At 32.6% G+C, this 16,603-nt stretch overlaps 2 protein-coding genes across 12 annotated transcripts in view; one reads left to right on the top strand and one right to left on the bottom strand.

Moving 5' to 3' along the window:
- Positions 1–1,087: 1,087 nt before the first annotated feature.
- On the top strand, positions 1,088–15,920 carry LOC137644082 (serine/threonine-protein phosphatase 2A regulatory subunit B'' subunit beta-like). Of its 10 annotated transcripts, none has more exons than XM_068377026.1 (10): positions 1,088–1,335; positions 3,832–4,009; positions 4,621–4,707; positions 6,371–6,527; positions 6,739–6,892; positions 7,162–7,288; positions 7,728–7,898; positions 8,215–8,297; positions 12,205–12,246; positions 15,430–15,542. In XM_068377026.1, exons 1-9 carry the CDS (start codon positions 1,118–1,120, stop codon positions 12,224–12,226), a joined length of 1,197 nt encoding a protein of 398 aa, XP_068233127.1. In that variant the 5' UTR covers positions 1,088–1,117; the 3' UTR covers positions 12,227–12,246; positions 15,430–15,542. The 10 variants fall into 10 exon arrangements, with proteins under 10 accessions (XP_068233127.1, XP_068233125.1, XP_068233121.1 ...); XM_068377024.1 differs by having other exon boundaries at positions 8,206–8,297; XM_068377020.1 differs by lacking the exon at positions 12,205–12,246 and having other exon boundaries at positions 15,430–15,920.
- LOC137644084 (uncharacterized) overlaps positions 15,556–16,603 on the bottom strand; it is a 217,923-nt gene continuing 216,875 nt past the window's right edge. For both annotated transcript variants that reach the window (XM_068377030.1, XM_068377029.1), the window contains exon 4: positions 15,556–15,693. In XM_068377030.1, the coding sequence (XP_068233131.1) occupies positions 15,634–15,693 (60 nt within the window). In that variant the 3' untranslated portion in view covers positions 15,556–15,633. The remainder of the gene's footprint in view (positions 15,694–16,603) is intronic.

Raw genomic sequence — 16,603 nt, 5'->3', positions numbered from 1 at the left:
ATATGGTAAGTACAATCAAATATTAAAATAGAGTATGGGTAGCATTTAACAAACAATCTGAACATCTTTATTAGTCGGGCACTGGATAATAGCATGTTTATTCTTTTGCTTGAGGGTACACTCGGGCACACTGTCATATCTTATTTCTCTTCCTCTTGTGTTGTTAAAGTCTGTATAGTTTTTATAGGAGATATTTATTTTAATGTTACTCTTAAAATATTTTATTTTTCCTTTTTTCTTTTCCTCATTGGGCTATTTTCCCTGTTGGAGCCTCTGGGCTTATAGCATCCTGCTTTTCCAACTAGGGTTGTAGCTTAGCAAGTAATAAAAATAATAATATTTTGCAGTTGGACGTAGGGAAATACAAGCTATTTTTGTCAAAGATATATTTGTCCTTTCATCAAATAGATATATTTGTCCTTTCATCAAGTAATTGACATTTTTTTCACCATTCAGTAAATATTCTGCTGCATTTTTAAGTGTTTAGAGAGTGTTTATTTATTTCCTGGTTTCCTTTCCAAACTGAGCTATTTTTCCGTGGTAGAACCCTTGGGCTTATAGCATCTTACTTTTCCAACTAGGGTTATAGCCTAGATAATAATAATAATAATAATAATAATAATGATAATAATAATAATATTTTGCAGTTGGACGTAGGGAAATACAAGCTATGTTTGTCAAAGATATATTTGTCCTTTCATTATGTAATTTGACATTTTTTCACCATTCAGTGAATATTTTGCTGCACTTTCAAGTGTTTAGAGAAAGTTTGTTTATTTCCTTGTTTCCTTTCATCACTTGGCTATTTTTCCCTGTTAGAGCCCTTGGGCTTATATTGATTGATTGATTTGAAGTTCTCTGGCATCCTGACATCGAAGGTCCTTGGGCTTATAGCATCTTGCGTTTCCAACTAGGGTTATAGCCTAGCTTGTAATAATAATAATAATAATAATAATATTTTGCAGTTGGACGTAGGGAAATGCAAGCTATTTTTGTCAAAGGTATATCTGTCCTTTCATTAAGTAATTGACGTTTTTTTCACCATTCGGTGACGATTTTGCTGCATTTTACGTGTTTAGAGTGTAATTAAAATTCTTCTTTCAGATTTTACTATCCAATGGGGCGTCCTACGACCCAATCTGCGCAGGAGCAGGCGGTGGGGAAGGTGGGCACACTTTTCAAGGATCATGGAGGACAGATCACAAGGGAAAACATGGAACCCCTCATGAGAGCGTGTCAGCTGCCCCTTTACTGGAAGGCTCCTTTATTCATCGCTGCCGGTGGGGATAAGCTCGGCTACCTCACACAGGAACAATTTTGTGATTACTGGACCAGGTAAATATTAAAAAAAAAAATGTAAATATAAGTATAAAAAAAGCTTATCACATCTATAATGACCGTGAGGTTTTAGTTTTTATGAATGTTAACATTTAATGCTGCCCTAATATACCACCACACATGTATTAATTAACTCTGAACACTTCAAAATTACTCTTACATGTAAATTTTGTTGCAAACAAGTAGTTTAATTTTAAAATAAGTCATTCTCATTTCACATTTCCCCCCTAGTACTAGAATCGCGCCCCCCCCCCTATTTTTTTTTTTTTTTTTTTTTTTTTTTTTTTTTTTTTTTTTGGCATTCAACCAAATGGCCAACCATCATTGCGTTTTTCCTTGTCACATGACTTTATTGAGCCAAATCACATAACTCCATTTCTAAAGCGAAGCTACGGTTTTCCAGACTTATTTCTCTGTGAAAAACCATATTTCACAAGAGGACCAAAGATGAGAGTATTACCTAACCCAAGGTTCCCACTTAACTCAAATTAGGATGCCATATCCTTAACTAACCAGGGTTAAGGCTATGGGCCTCTATGATACTGTCCATACTTTAACTGTCTCGACTTGTAAAAAAAAAAAAAAAAAAAAAAAAAAAGAAGAGGGGATGTTGGATGTCAGAAATGGAAGACACTATATACTTAAATGGTGGGAAAAATACGTAATTCATGTGTCATTAGTAACAATCTTGCAAATAAGTACAGTTTCAAACTGGAAACCCACTAGCCTAACCTAGATCTCCTCAAGTCACTGAAAAAATTCAGGGGTGTGTCTTTACCCAGCTTAATCTAACCTAAATTTCTTGCAATTCCCATTTTTCATAATTCAATTTATGATAGGTTGTTTATCATAGTTTCAAAAGTACATTAATGGTTAGCATTACTACATTTCAATTGCTTCATATTAATTTGCAAAATGTTTCGGTAAATTTACAATTTAGCTCACGGCTGACTTTTAGACATTAAAACAATATTTCTCTACATGATAGCGTAGATTTCAAACTAATGTGACACTTCTTTCTGAAATTAGCATAGTAGATTCAGAGAGAGTTCCCTTGGAGAACAACATGAATGGGAGACTACGGCCAGGCACGGGCTGCACACTTGCAGGACGAGTGCCTACATGCTGCAATTGTGCAAGAGCCCGTGCCTGGCCGTAAGGGCCAGGCAATCTGAAACAACAACAAAGGGACTACAGTGGATAATCGAGGCTTTTGGGTGGGGAAAAACAGTAAAATACAGTCTGGTGTCTAACCTAACCTAATCGAGGGAGCAAGGTCCCCCCAACTTACCAGGGTGTGAAGACCTACGGCATCGTATCACATACACCTTTAATAAACCACCTATGTACTTAGGCAAAGCTTATGATCTTACCCAATTTGGAATAAGGTGAACACTTCCTATGGTGAATTCCTCTTCAAATACTTTTTTTATTAGGAACCATAGAAGATTCATCAACGATTACTGTAAAATTTACAGATGCACACTACTGAACTAAAAGTCATTACTTGAATCTAGTTGCTATAAGGAAACTAACCTGCCAGGGTTTTTAAATAATGAAATTTAGCATAAACTCTGCCCAAAACAAGGATTCAACAGAACACATCAGCTAAAGTCATTGCTGTTATCTGAAGACAGTTTTCTGGAATTATGCTCAAGTTAAAATTTGTAGTTGACTGGATATAAATTTCCATAAAAAAAAAAAATATCAAGTTTCGGTGTTATTACAGTTTTCACAATCCCATATGAAAAAACAAAAATCCCATCTGGTGTTTTTACCCAGTGCAAAAATTAGAATCTGATTAGGAGCAGAGCCATTGGCAAATATTTCAGTAATCATTAATTTTGTATAGATTTTAGTACATTTTTTTTTTTAGGTAAAGAGAATTCAATTTAAGAAAAATCATTTTGTTATCCTTTCTAAACTGTATTGTTAGCATTTATTCACCCCAAGGAAAAGCTAATGGGTATTGGAAGTATTCTGACACTTATCAGTTTAATAATCTGAGAACTGTAAAAGTACATTGAAGGGTTATCAGATGTGTGGCCCCTGTTTTGGATATTTTTGTGATCAGTGTACAGTATTTGGAAATACATGCTGTGTTCTGCAGCTTATTCTTGGTAACTGTAAATGAGTAATTTTAACATAATTTTTCCATAATAGGCATATAATACAATACTGTATAAATGATTTTTACATGCTGCTAAATTTGAAAGCACTGTACTGAATTATTAGAAACGAATTTGATGAGCTCTATTAAAGCAGACAGTTTTAATTATTTATCAAGCACACAAGTAGAATAATCTGTACATAAATTTGAATGTCATGAAGAAAAATACTTTAGTGTGTCAGTTATGTGTTTAGGAGTCTTCTTGTTAGTAATAAATAATATGTACAGTATATCTTTGCTGACAAACAATTATATTGTTTTAAACTTGACAAGCCTAAGAGTTCAAGGTACCATACTGTAAATGCAAAATAATTCCTTTTCAGAGTGATCTCTAATTGCCATGACATGGCATCTCGCTTTGTGCGGGTCCTTAGCCGTGGTGTGCGGAACTACCTCATCCCTGAGGACTTCCTCAGTATGATCCAAGATGTAGTGGACACACATCCTGGACTCACTTTTCTTAAAGAAGCCACCGAGTTCCACTCAAGATATGTCCACACTGTAAGTACTTGAAATCTCATACAATACAGTTACTGTATTTGGGGTCAGTTTATTAAAATGTACGTAATCAGTTACAGTATGTAAATTATTGTAAAGTACCTATATTGTCATTATTCCATTTTTCTATTTTGTATAGTAGTACTGTATTCTTGTATCTTCAACTCAAAATATATATTTATATTGAAATGAAAAACTTACCTTACAATACATTATACTGTACTGTATCTGTATATTGAAATGAAGAACATACAATACAGTCTGTTTATCACAAAACTCATCAGTATACATGAGCCAGCCTTGAGTGATCATCACTCCTATAATGAGAGATAGGCTCATAATTTATTTGCAATAATAAGGGATTTACTGTCTGAAATTATTTTTATGTGTTTAGCATTTTGATTTTATACTTTACTTTTAATCATATACAAAATATACTTGTTTGTAACACATGAGTCAAAATTACTGATATGAAAGATAAGAAATTTAAAGCTATGTATATTGCCCAAGAAATATTTTAGTCAAGACTGACATTTATTTATGTTGTAATATAAAGCAATGATTCCTATTACAACTGAGGTGTATTCATATACCCTGTTTAATTTTCTTTTCAGGTAATAGCAAGAATATATTATTGTGTAAATAGATCGTGGTCAGGTAGGATAACTGTACCTGAGCTAAGAAGATCCAATCTGTTACAGGTATGAATATATTTCTCTCTTATAGTTCAGTACTATTTTTTTACTGTTCACTTTTCTGTACCTTATTTTCCTTAGTATCAAAAAAAAAAAAAAAAAAAAAAGACGACAACGACAACAACAACTTTTATAGAAGACAGTTTTTTTTCCCCGTTAGAGGTAATTGTAAAACAATTTTTTAATTACCATTACCCTCTTCAAAGAATTAGATCTGTACAATAATTGATATAGCTTATGCCTCCCATGCTATGATGAAAACAATTACACAAGAATTGGTTAGATAAAAGTTTCCATACTTTTATAATATAAATTACTTGCTCTAAAGTCACCACTGGTGTATGTATTTTCTTTACTTACCTTTAAGAAAAGTAAATATAATATTATGAAGTTATTTTTCTTGACGACAGTCATCCCTACTAGCATCCTATGTACCATTATCTGTATGACCTAACATCTAGCAATCCGTATCTTTAATTTCGCCAAATTTTTCAGATATCTGTATTATAAGACAGCTTGTCAAATAGAAGTAGACTATATTATGCTATATCAATACCTTCAGTTATCCAGTTTGTAAATTATTTGATAATACTGCACTTTCAATTACTGTACTGTATTATTTTGACATAGCTGAGTATTATACAGTAATATCATAATTGTTGTTATAGTATGTGAAAATGTGTAAGGAATATATGAAAAGTGACAGAGAATGTTATTTATCAAGGAATACGGCATATAACTGTTCTGACAGGATATGAGTGAAGAAAGGAACTTGTACATGAAAACGAAAATTATCACTAAATACATGTAAAGTAATATTGTTTAAATAAATTTTATAAACACTAATGATGAAAGCAAAAAAAAAAAATCTTGAAAAGATAGAATGTAAGATAATTAATTTTGAATAATTGAGATACGATTTAACGAAGCCATAAACACGTAATTTCCCCGTCCCCATATATGGGCTTTTTTATTTAAGGATCCTGAAAGTTTATTTAAAAATCCAATCATTGAGATAATTACTTTCAAAGGTTTACTGTAAATAAAAATAATTTCCTCACAAACTTTTTTTTTTTTCAAACCATGGAATTTTGTATGATTTTGGGGAAGACTTAATATAATGTAACCAATAAATTAATAGTAAATTTTGATGGAAAAGTAATGTAGTAGTTCATAAGTATTATAGTGTACTACTTTTCTTCAGAATTAATAATAGTTCTTGTAATTATGGCATGGCATTCCAGACCTATAGCTGCTAAGCACAAACTGCTACTGGATATGAACTTACATTCATAAAAGTGCTTTATATGAAGTAATGTGATTATGGTAATGTCTTGCTTACCCACAATTTTAATGATACTTTAGTAACTTTATTAAATTGAATGTTAAATTTAAATAAGTTTACTTTATTATATAAAATCATTATTAGGTGCTAGATATCTTTGAAGCTATACAAAAAGGTCTTCTGTCACCAATTATTGGTAGTTGAGGAGCTACTGTAAAGAGCCGTCATCATTGTCATCTCCTCCTACGTCTAGTGACTCAAAGAGCCACACAAAATCATAATTTTTATATTTTCTTTAGAGATATGTTGATTTTTCCCCTATAAAATTACAGTACGCTTAAATTACAATAAAAAATGTGCTATTTTATTTTTTTTTCTCTGCAGGTGATCAGCTATTTGGAAGAGGAGGAAGATATCAACCAAATTACAGACTACTTCAGCTATGAACATTTCTATGTTATTTATTGTAAATTCTGGGAACTAGATTCAGATCATGATCTCTTTATTGATAAGCATGATCTTGCTAAACACAATGAAAGATGTAAGTATTACTTTGCTTAGTAGTTTTACATAAATCAAAGCAGGTTTTCAGCTAACTCTTCCGGTAATTATTTCTTTGATAGGTATTGCATTGTGCCTTTTAGTTAATGAAATGGATTTCTTAAGAAGTGAATTATTTAATGCTATCATTAATCGTAAAAAAATTTCTGGATTTATTTGGTATTGTACATAATTAATTACGATTTTTTCAGCACTCTCTTGGCGTATGATTGAACGCATATTCAGTGGAGCAGTGACCAGGGGTAGATTACAAAAGCTAGATCGTATGGGTTATCAAGAATTTGTGTGGTTCTTAATCTCAGAAGAAGATAAGCGACATCCAACAGCAATTGAATATTGGTTCAGGTAAGATGATGGAAGGATCATGCAAAGAAAACAGGATATAACTAATTATTAGATGTGTAACATTGTTGAAACTTTACCTCATAATCTTGTTGAAATACATTTATGAAAATGGTGGTTCTTTTTATCTTATTTATTCATAAAATTTGGAAATTATAAATAAAAAATGCCCTAATCAGCACAGTGCAGAAAATATGTATCTCTTATGTATAACATAACTTGGACAGTCTTTTTGGAACCCTGAATTTCAACGTATTTCTTTTCCTATTAAGGTGTATGGATCTTGATGGCGATGGCTACCTTTCTATGTATGAACTTGAATATTTCTATGAAGAGCAGTTGCAAAGAATGGAGGCTTTGGGAATTGAAACTCTTCCCTTCCATGATTGCCTCTGTCAAGTAAGTACAGTATCATATGTATGGGAAAGTAAACTTAAGTGATAGTGTAACTCCCTCTAATTGTAATACAGTACCCTGTATTGACAACAAAGATTAACTGTCATTATCATTCTGAATACCACAGAGAACTAAAAAGTGGAATGCCTAATATATATCATGATAATAGATAGAATTTTTAGTTTTAAACATGGGGCCTTTTAACCCTTTGCAAATTGTGTGGCAAAGGACTCGATTTCTTATGGCCATATTACAAAATGAAAAGCAAAAAAATTATAAAAAAAAAAAAAAATTACAGCAAATTAGCTGAACATCTTTCTCTGATATCACAGGAATCTTGTGTGTTAATGAATTTATAGGTACCACTTTTCATGGACTTGAAGTAGGGTGTTCTAAATTTGTAGATGGTGACAAGTATAATTGTTTATTTTCTTGATTACAGATGTTGGATATGGTTCGACCAGAGGAGGGGGATAAGATATCTCTAAGAGATTTAAAGAAGTGTAGAATGACTCCCATCTTCTTTGACACTTTCTTCAACCTAGAAAAATACTTGGATCATGAGCAAAGAGATCCCTTTGCTTCACATAGAGCAGATGATGATGGACCAGAGGTATGTTGATCAGTCAAATTATCAGAATTATTGCACTTTTCAGAATAATCCTAATTCAGTTTTATTTTAATGAAATGTTGTGCAAATTTGCAGCTTTACTTTAAAGTTTGATCTATTTTGTCAATTAATACGGTTAAGATACAGGAAACCAGACATTTTAAATTTGATTTTGTCCGTGATTAGTAGAAGTCTGTACATACTGTACTGAATTTCAATATACCTGAATATACTGTATAATTGTTATTTATGTACTTGCCATGTAAAGCCTGGGAGTTTTATTAGCTGAAATGTGGTTAATGTTCCCCAGTTTCCACAGGTATCCGACTGGGATCGTTATGCAGCTGAAGAATATGAGCTTTTAGTTGCCGAAGAGGGAGGTGCTGATCACCAGGATGACGTGTAAGTTCACATTTTATTTCTAGTAACACCTTTCGTTTACCAAAATGAGATAGCATTTTTATTCCCAGATGTCGTAAGCTTATACTTGTAAGTATGGAGGTACTTTTTTCCACATTTTTTACATGGGAAAGTTACTTAGCTTTAGTCTTTTCCGAGCTGCTTTTTTTTTTAAATTTATTCAAATTGTCCTATGATAATTCACATGACTGTCTATGTACTACTAGCTCTTCAATATGTGTAATCAGGACTACTAGCTTCATGTCTACTTGAGATTGATAGCTAAAGTATTGGACTACTAGCTTCATGTCTACTTGAGATGCATAGCTATTGAACCCTTAAGTGTTCAACCATTTTCCTCAAGATTAAATAAAATGAGAACAATACAGGCTGTATACTTTCAAAATGAAGCCACGTTGATATTCTATCAACTCTTCAGGTTTTATGTATGACTTATTGTTTCATTTATAATATTTGTAGATTACATTAAAAAAATTTCTATAGTATTAGGTACAGGTTAATTGCAAACTTGCCAGCAATTTTGAAAACTACTAGATGTTTTAGTGCAATACGAAAATAATTTCACCAAGTCTAAATGTATTTTCTCTCTCAAACTTGGAACTTGAGTAATTAGGTAGAAAATTTGATATTATGTAACTCAAACCAAGCACCTAGGAACATGTGACTAGGGAGTTGTGTGACTAATTGTTAAAGAGTTGAGATAATAAAACTTGGGAATCTCAAGTTCTACATTATACAATAATCTGTATTCATGTTTAATCAAGTGATAGGAAAGAAACTACAGTAATTATAAAAACTGGTGCACATCAGCTGATTATTTTCTGCCTGTTATGTGAATGTGACAAATGATAGAAGTTTAAAGGCATAGTAGGATATTACATTCCTATAGTCACTGAGGTATCCATCAACAACTACTCATTGCAATTTATTACTTAGAAATTAAATCCTACCTACTCCCATCACCTTATTAGCGAAGTGGACAAAACTCTTGAACACATTGGTGTGACAGCTACCCATAACAAACCAGTGCTCGTATATATAGGATGTATAGTACTGTATATCATAACTTTAAATCTTGATATATCCCTATTTTCATTAACAATTAATGGCATGTATTGGACCAAAGTTCTTGAAATTTTAAGAGAAGCCTGAATCCAAAAGAAAGTCAATTATCAGCAGTTTCTCATACAATGTAGGAATTTTTTAAAAAGGTTTTTGTAGTATTCCTCTGACCAACCATCCTCATTTTATTTTTTCATATTGTACTTTTGACGAATCCAGTTACCATTCCTCCATTTGCTACCAAACATCATTCCTCCCTTTTTGATCATCTAAGATAGATCATCTAATGATAACTCGGAACTGGACTCCTAACAATTAATTGGATGATGCACAAACGATGGAGAATGAGTTAGTAGTTTAGCAAGCCTTTCTTATACTGAATTTTAGTGTAGTACAATACTTTGATTTTATTAAAAACAGAAAAATAGGAACTTTTAAATGTATAGGCCTTAATTTTAGAAATTCAATCCAGTATTTTTATGCTTATGTTTAGGTTAAATTGATTGATCTTAATAGTTTGGTCTAACTAAATGGTGATGGCAATGTAGTGAGGGAGAAAACATGGTTGGAGGGCAAGATAGAGCTTTGAAAAGTAAATGAAATAAAGTAAAAAGATCTAGGGTGAAAGTGGAGGAAAAACCTATTAGTTGCATTATGAAAAAACAGTTGAGAGAGACCAGAAAGACAGATAAGAGAAAGGATGCTGCAAATACCCTTTAGTAATACTGCAAGAGGTGCACTAACCCCCAACATGGTGTTAGGTGTAGGAACAAGGTTCCTGTGATGTGCCACTTTGATAGTTTCACATTTTGTAATGTGAAATACTGATTATGAGTATTTTAATGTATATTATGCAGGTAATACTGTATTGTCTTGTATCAAAAGCAACAGTGGGTGATTTTTTTGTCCCATTTATTGGGTATTTGGCAGTAGAGTTACAATAATGTACATCATATTTTTTCTGGAAATATAATATGCTCTTATTCAGGATTAAATATCAGTACTGTAAAACATAAAGATACCGTCAAGAATACTATAGACTATAAATGGTACAGTATATGGCATTAGAAACAACTTTTCTCTATGATGACAAATTGCTGTATCACGAATCAAAATAAATTTTATAAAGATAAAGATTGTTTTAACTTAGTTTTGCTTAAATTATTTCACAAACATACTAATATAGTATTCGGACAGAGTTGTATTCAATATCTTGGTCGGTTTAATTTTCAGAAGTGCACAAGTAGAGAAAAAAAAATCGGGAATTATAGACGGTACTGAAAATCAGTAAACTATACAGTAGTTTAATATCTTAAAACTTTAAGTTCTTTAAAATAAGTTTGAACTAATTCACCAAACAACATTGAGAAGTTATCAGTGTTTTGAACTGTATGGTTTATTCCACAGTATTTTAGAGTAATTTGTGTGATATGTTAATTCCACTTCCCATGACGAAGAAATTGTATTATTATTATTGTTTCAAACTAAACTAAAACCCTAGTCAGAAAAGCAGGATGCTTTATCAAATATTGCACAAAAACTGAAATGAACTAAAGCAGTTTTGAGTACTGGTAATAACAGGGTCATTTGTCCCTTTCACCTTTTACCATGCTTTGAAAAGCTCTTAATTAAAGAGTTCCTTTCACATTCCAGCCTAAACATTTAGGATATACAGTACCACAAGGATGGAGGCAAGTCTTATTTTTAGTCTCTGCATGGCTACCGAATGCTGTATTGTACAGTAATTCTTAGGCAATGTACAACTGTCCGCAAGATGTTTCTCTACACAAGAAGATCAAAACATTTTTGTTGTCAGTTTGTAAATAGATAATAGTTTCCTTACAGCTGCAGATATATTTCCTTAGTACATAGTGTATGCAGTTCATGCTTGTGTAACCCGAAAGTAATTAATCATAAGTATATTCCACACAGCTTCACCCATGTTGTTGCTTAACATGTATATTATGTAAAGTACAGTATACAGTGGTTATGTCAATATACATTTACTGTACTATATATTATTTGGAAGGTTATATAAGGCAGAAACCCAATTATAGGTTGCTCTATTTCACACATATAGAAAGGAACCTTTCTTTAGTTTAATGTTTTCTCATGCAGACATAGGAATTTAGAAATGCAGTGCAATATTTCATATGAATCTCAGGTGAGTGAAAGATTTTCATTATAGCCACATACTCAATAAATGACATATTGTATAAATTCCTTGATTGACAGTTTCATGTACTGTGCAGTTTTAAATTTTTTGAAAGACTATTCGGTGAGTATGTTATAATTTGAAATAATTTACATAATAATCTGTACTGTATATAGTTCAGTAATACATTTCTATTTTGATAGTCAAATTGTGATTAAGATATGGTTTACCTCCTGCGTGATATATTTTTTATTGTTTTATATACCATAATTTAATGTGATAAAATAGAAAAAAATGTTTAAAGTTTCTTAAGGATAGCTTGTGTATAGATATTTGGCAAAGGCAATATATTGAATTAACAGTACAGTAATGAATAAATCATGATAAAAACATTTTCATTTTGGTAAAAAATATATTTGCATGTTTTATCAGTTTATCAGGAATATTTTACAAAGGATATTAATTTTAAGGGTGAAAAGTTATAACCTTCATGACCATCTTTGACCCTCCCTCCTCCTGGTTCCCCTTGAGTGATTTCTTCCTCTCAAAACTTAGATTATGAAAGTAGGTTGACTTCTTCTCACTTAGGTTCTTCTTGGGTGGAGGTGGAGTTTTAGATGGTGGTGGAGGAGTTAATGTTGGAGAAACTTAAGTGCACTATGCACCTTACAGGATTGTGGAGGAGAGTCTTTGAGGCTGATGTGCACAAAGCAGGTGGGAAGCTTGTGCATCCGTGGGGTGCGTCCGTGATATCCCCTCCTCATATGCACTTGCATGATAGTTGTGTGATTTGTGTGCACTTATATTCCACATGTTTTGATAAACATCTTATCCCTGTGTACAATTTTGTTGGAGTTAAAATATGATTTCTAGATCGAGGTTATATGCTGCCAGTATTGCCTGTACCAGAAGCCAGAGATGATATTGCAGGATTTCATTTCTATCTTCAAGTATTTCAGAATTGTGGTTGTGGCTTGTACTAGGTCTTAAAATTTCTTCATATACCGTATAAGGCATTTTGAAGCATTTTTTCCTCATTCTAGATTGTAATTAATTCATCCATAAAAGCCATTTGATATACTGTATGTGTACAGCCTCTGCATTATGTAAGAAGGTTTAGATAATTTGTGTAGAATAAATCTTGCACCTACTTTTTAACAATACATTACCATAATGCTTTTGAGCACCTAGAGAATTTTTTGAAGCTTTTGTTTTTGTCCTGAAATCAATGGAACCATAAAAAAAATATTAGCCAGTTTTGACTTCCATTATTTTTTTAATAAACCTTATTAACCTGCTCTTTTGTTAAGAAAACCCAAGTTGTGTAATTTTTATACCCAGGCAGTTAAAAAAAAATTTGCATGGTTTGGAATTTAATTTTGACCAAATTATTACAATATTTACATAATGACCCATTTTTAAAGATGATTATACAGCAGCAGCTATTAATTATTAGTATTATATATAATTTTTTTTAGATGGATATTTAAAAGTAGCAAATAATGATAGATGTGCCATTTTTTCTAGTTTGAAAAATAAGGATGCTTTGTCAATTTCTGTATTTATAACTTTTTTTTTTCTTGATGCCATTAATCTCTTAAAAGGTTGTATGCTGAGGTCAGAACCTGTGGTTGAAATTAACGTGTGCATTGGAAAATTTATCAAGCTCTGAAAAGGACTTAAAAGTTTAGACTGCTGAAATAGGAAGTTGTCCATAATGTTGTTCCAGATTGTCAGTTCATGGGATTCTTAACCCACATGGCATGTGCTTAACATTGGTAGTATTGTTCCATTCTTTGTCTCTAGTTACAAGTGATCATGAGACTGGTAACTACATGTATTGAAAAATTGATGGTAAAAATTAAATTGCCTTACCTTGACTTGCTCGTGAATGGGAGAGGCAAGTGAGAGTGCCAATGACCTAGAGACTGACCATATATATAAAAAAATATACAGACCCAAGCCCCTCTCCACTTAAGCTAGTAAGTAGGGAGGGCTCAGCAGTAGCTGATGATGACACTGCAGGTGGACCTTATGCTACCACTAAACTCTCATCTTTTGCTCACAAGGATGGTGAGGTTGCAGATGCTACTACAAGATATCAAGTTTGAGCTGGTCTTCGAAATCCATTCCAGCAGCTCCCTAGGCTGGGATGTTTCCTATAGGCTACCACAACACTTTCTGGAGTTTTCTCTCACATGGTGTTTACCCTCTTGGCAAAACATTGCCACCCAAATTAGGCCTCAAACACACCAAAGTCTGAGAGGTATATGAGAAGATAGCATCCATAGAGTAGCATCAAGATTTTACGTCGTCCCATCATTATCCAACTACCAGGTTTCAGTCTTAATTGTATTTAACAGGTAGAGCCAGTCAGTGTCATCTTGTCTCAGAAAATTTACTTTCCACCAATGTTGACAATAGTTTCATATTCTTGGGCCATAATTAGTTATTTCATGCTTGCATGATTCTGTTATGCCCCATTTGCATGGATAATTTTTGAAGCTCTGTTCGTGTAACCTTGTCGACCATCCAATTCCTGTTCAGGAAGAAACTCTGGGACTAGGCCCCATTCTAAATGGCACTTGACCAAATTGCTGTTCAGCCAAACAGGCATTTCTTCTCCATGGCTGCCTTTTGTGACAACTCTTTGTGATTGTTAGAAACTGCTGGGTCCAACCTGACAGTGGAAAAACTATATTAACTGGTTTAATAATAAATGAGACCAATTGTGTCTTCTAAATCATTATTTTTTACTAGCTAAGCTACAACCGTAGTTGGAAACGCAGGATGCTAAAAGCCAAAGGTTTTCAACAGTGTAAAAGAGAAGGACATTAAAGTAGGTCTTTCATATAAAAACTATAGAGACTTACATCAACCTTTTCTACATAAAACATTCAATGCCAGTCCAATCTCCACATGACAAGTTGCTAATGATAAAGGATTGTTGCTCTGGTATGGGGTGTTGAAGCAGATTTTAATTACTACTATAAATCAGTACTTTCTTTTATGGAACTAACTCCCTATCACAGAAGTCCAGATGTATATCAACCTGGGCTGAAATGTAAGAAACGGTCAGTATCAACCTATCCTGAGCTATATTCATTTATTCCACAATGCTTAAGCATCCAGAAACACACTATGTTGTTTGATGAAAACCTTGAACCATGACATGATTACTTAATCAGGACCTGAATATTATTCTTACACACATCAATACCAAGTGTGTTCCTTTTGGCAAATGCTAGAAATAAGGTAGCACAGTAAAGAAACAGGCATGAATTATTCAATATAGTATTGAATAAGCACGCAAATTACTGTATTTAAGAAGAAATCACAAACACTGCGGATTACATTTACAGAATAGTGTAAAAAGTACCTGTATGTTTCCCAAAGCTTAATTACATGAAAAATTTGCAGGCGATACACTTTATTTGAAAAAAAAAAATAGCTGGACAAACGAACAGATATCAAAATACCTACACAAAGACAACTGATTATAAAAAAAAAAAATTTCAACAATCAAACTGATCAATTGTATCAAGTTTGAGATGCAGAGGATTAATTACCATATGTGTTTGCTGATAAAATTAAAATAAAAGTATGTTGGCGAGATATTAGTTCCCCTTACCTTAAGAGGCATTAACTCGCTTAACTGGTATTTCAACAAAACTTGGTTGATCTCTTAGTATATGACCTTTATTGAGAGAGATTGGCATCCTTAAAATTAAAGGTTTGTAACTTTTTCTGCCAATATACAGATTAAAAGCATGCTTTTTTTTCTTCTTTTTTGTATTCCATATGCTTTATTATTTGTACCCATTTTGTCCTACCTTTATAATGCTTGATTGGTTTTATAAAATATTTCTTACCTGTACTAAATATATTGCTTTGCAGATTCTATGGAGATGAAGATGAACTCTCAATGGGTTGTGAAGATGCCTTAGACTCCAACACAGGAGGTGGTGGCAAGTCTGGAGTTGTAGGGAACGGAGGGGCCTTAAACAAACATTCTCCACTCTCTGCAACTGTTACTAATTTAGCTGCTGACCCTATGGATGTCGACGACGATTATCCAGATTATGCCGACTCGGATGATTATCAGTACTGATATCCTCGTTGTTTCATACCATTTACCTCTCTCAGTTTCTCTATCCACGTCTGTTAAATTTATAAAGATGGATTCTCATTAATACAATTTTGATTCTCGAGTCTAAATATTTATATTTCGTGCATGGTCTTGAACTTTTAAATGGTCTATTTAAAAGAAATGTTACTGTGTTGAATTAAAAGAATATTTTTCAGTTGATGATAGGACTTTGGACTTCCAAATATTTAAGTTTGTGTAACTAAGAAAATTAATTAGTCAAATATAAATTTCAAAAGAATGGAATTTTTCATTTTTATGTGTGCTTAGTAGTTTGGTGACATACCAGTGGAATCATTAGCAATTCTAGAACATTGGGTCGTGTACCAAAGCTCAAGCAATGTGTTTTACAGTTGCAACATAAGCGAGTTTTTGTTCCTCTCTAAGGTAGAGTTCCAATGTTGAGATAATTTAGATCAATTAAAAGCTAAGAATTATGAACTTTATATTCTAGTTGTATATTATATTGATATGTGATCTGCTTTACTGTATTTACTATAAAATTTTGAAACTATTATATAAATGTACAGTTAAATTTTGAATATTTAAAGTGTTGAAGTCTACTTTTATATCTTAAGATTGGATCTTGCTTACTGATTAACTAAACTAAACCAGGTGTAATATAAGTTATGTGAATTCCCAAAACCAAGTCCTTAATCATCAGCAAAAAGCATGACTTATTCCCTCATCCACATGTGCCAATAATGCATGCTAAAGCAACCTGTTATGACAATGTTTCATACATAAGTGTATAGGAAAGAGAGAGTTGAAGGAAAACACACTTTCTATTGTAAGTAATGCTATGTGCAGTCATACTCTTGAACCAAAGACTTTAAAATACTTTTCAGTGACTAAGAAGATATGCAAGTACAGAAGTTTAGTGTGAAGTTGAAAACCCTGTTCATATATGCTTTAGTAAACATA

This window comes from Palaemon carinicauda, chromosome 7, assembly GCF_036898095.1.
Source record: "Palaemon carinicauda isolate YSFRI2023 chromosome 7, ASM3689809v2, whole genome shotgun sequence".
Taxonomy (NCBI): Eukaryota; Metazoa; Arthropoda; class Malacostraca; order Decapoda; family Palaemonidae; genus Palaemon; species Palaemon carinicauda.
The sequence above is the reverse complement of the archived record's forward strand: the minus strand, read 5'-3'. Positions and strand labels throughout refer to the sequence as shown.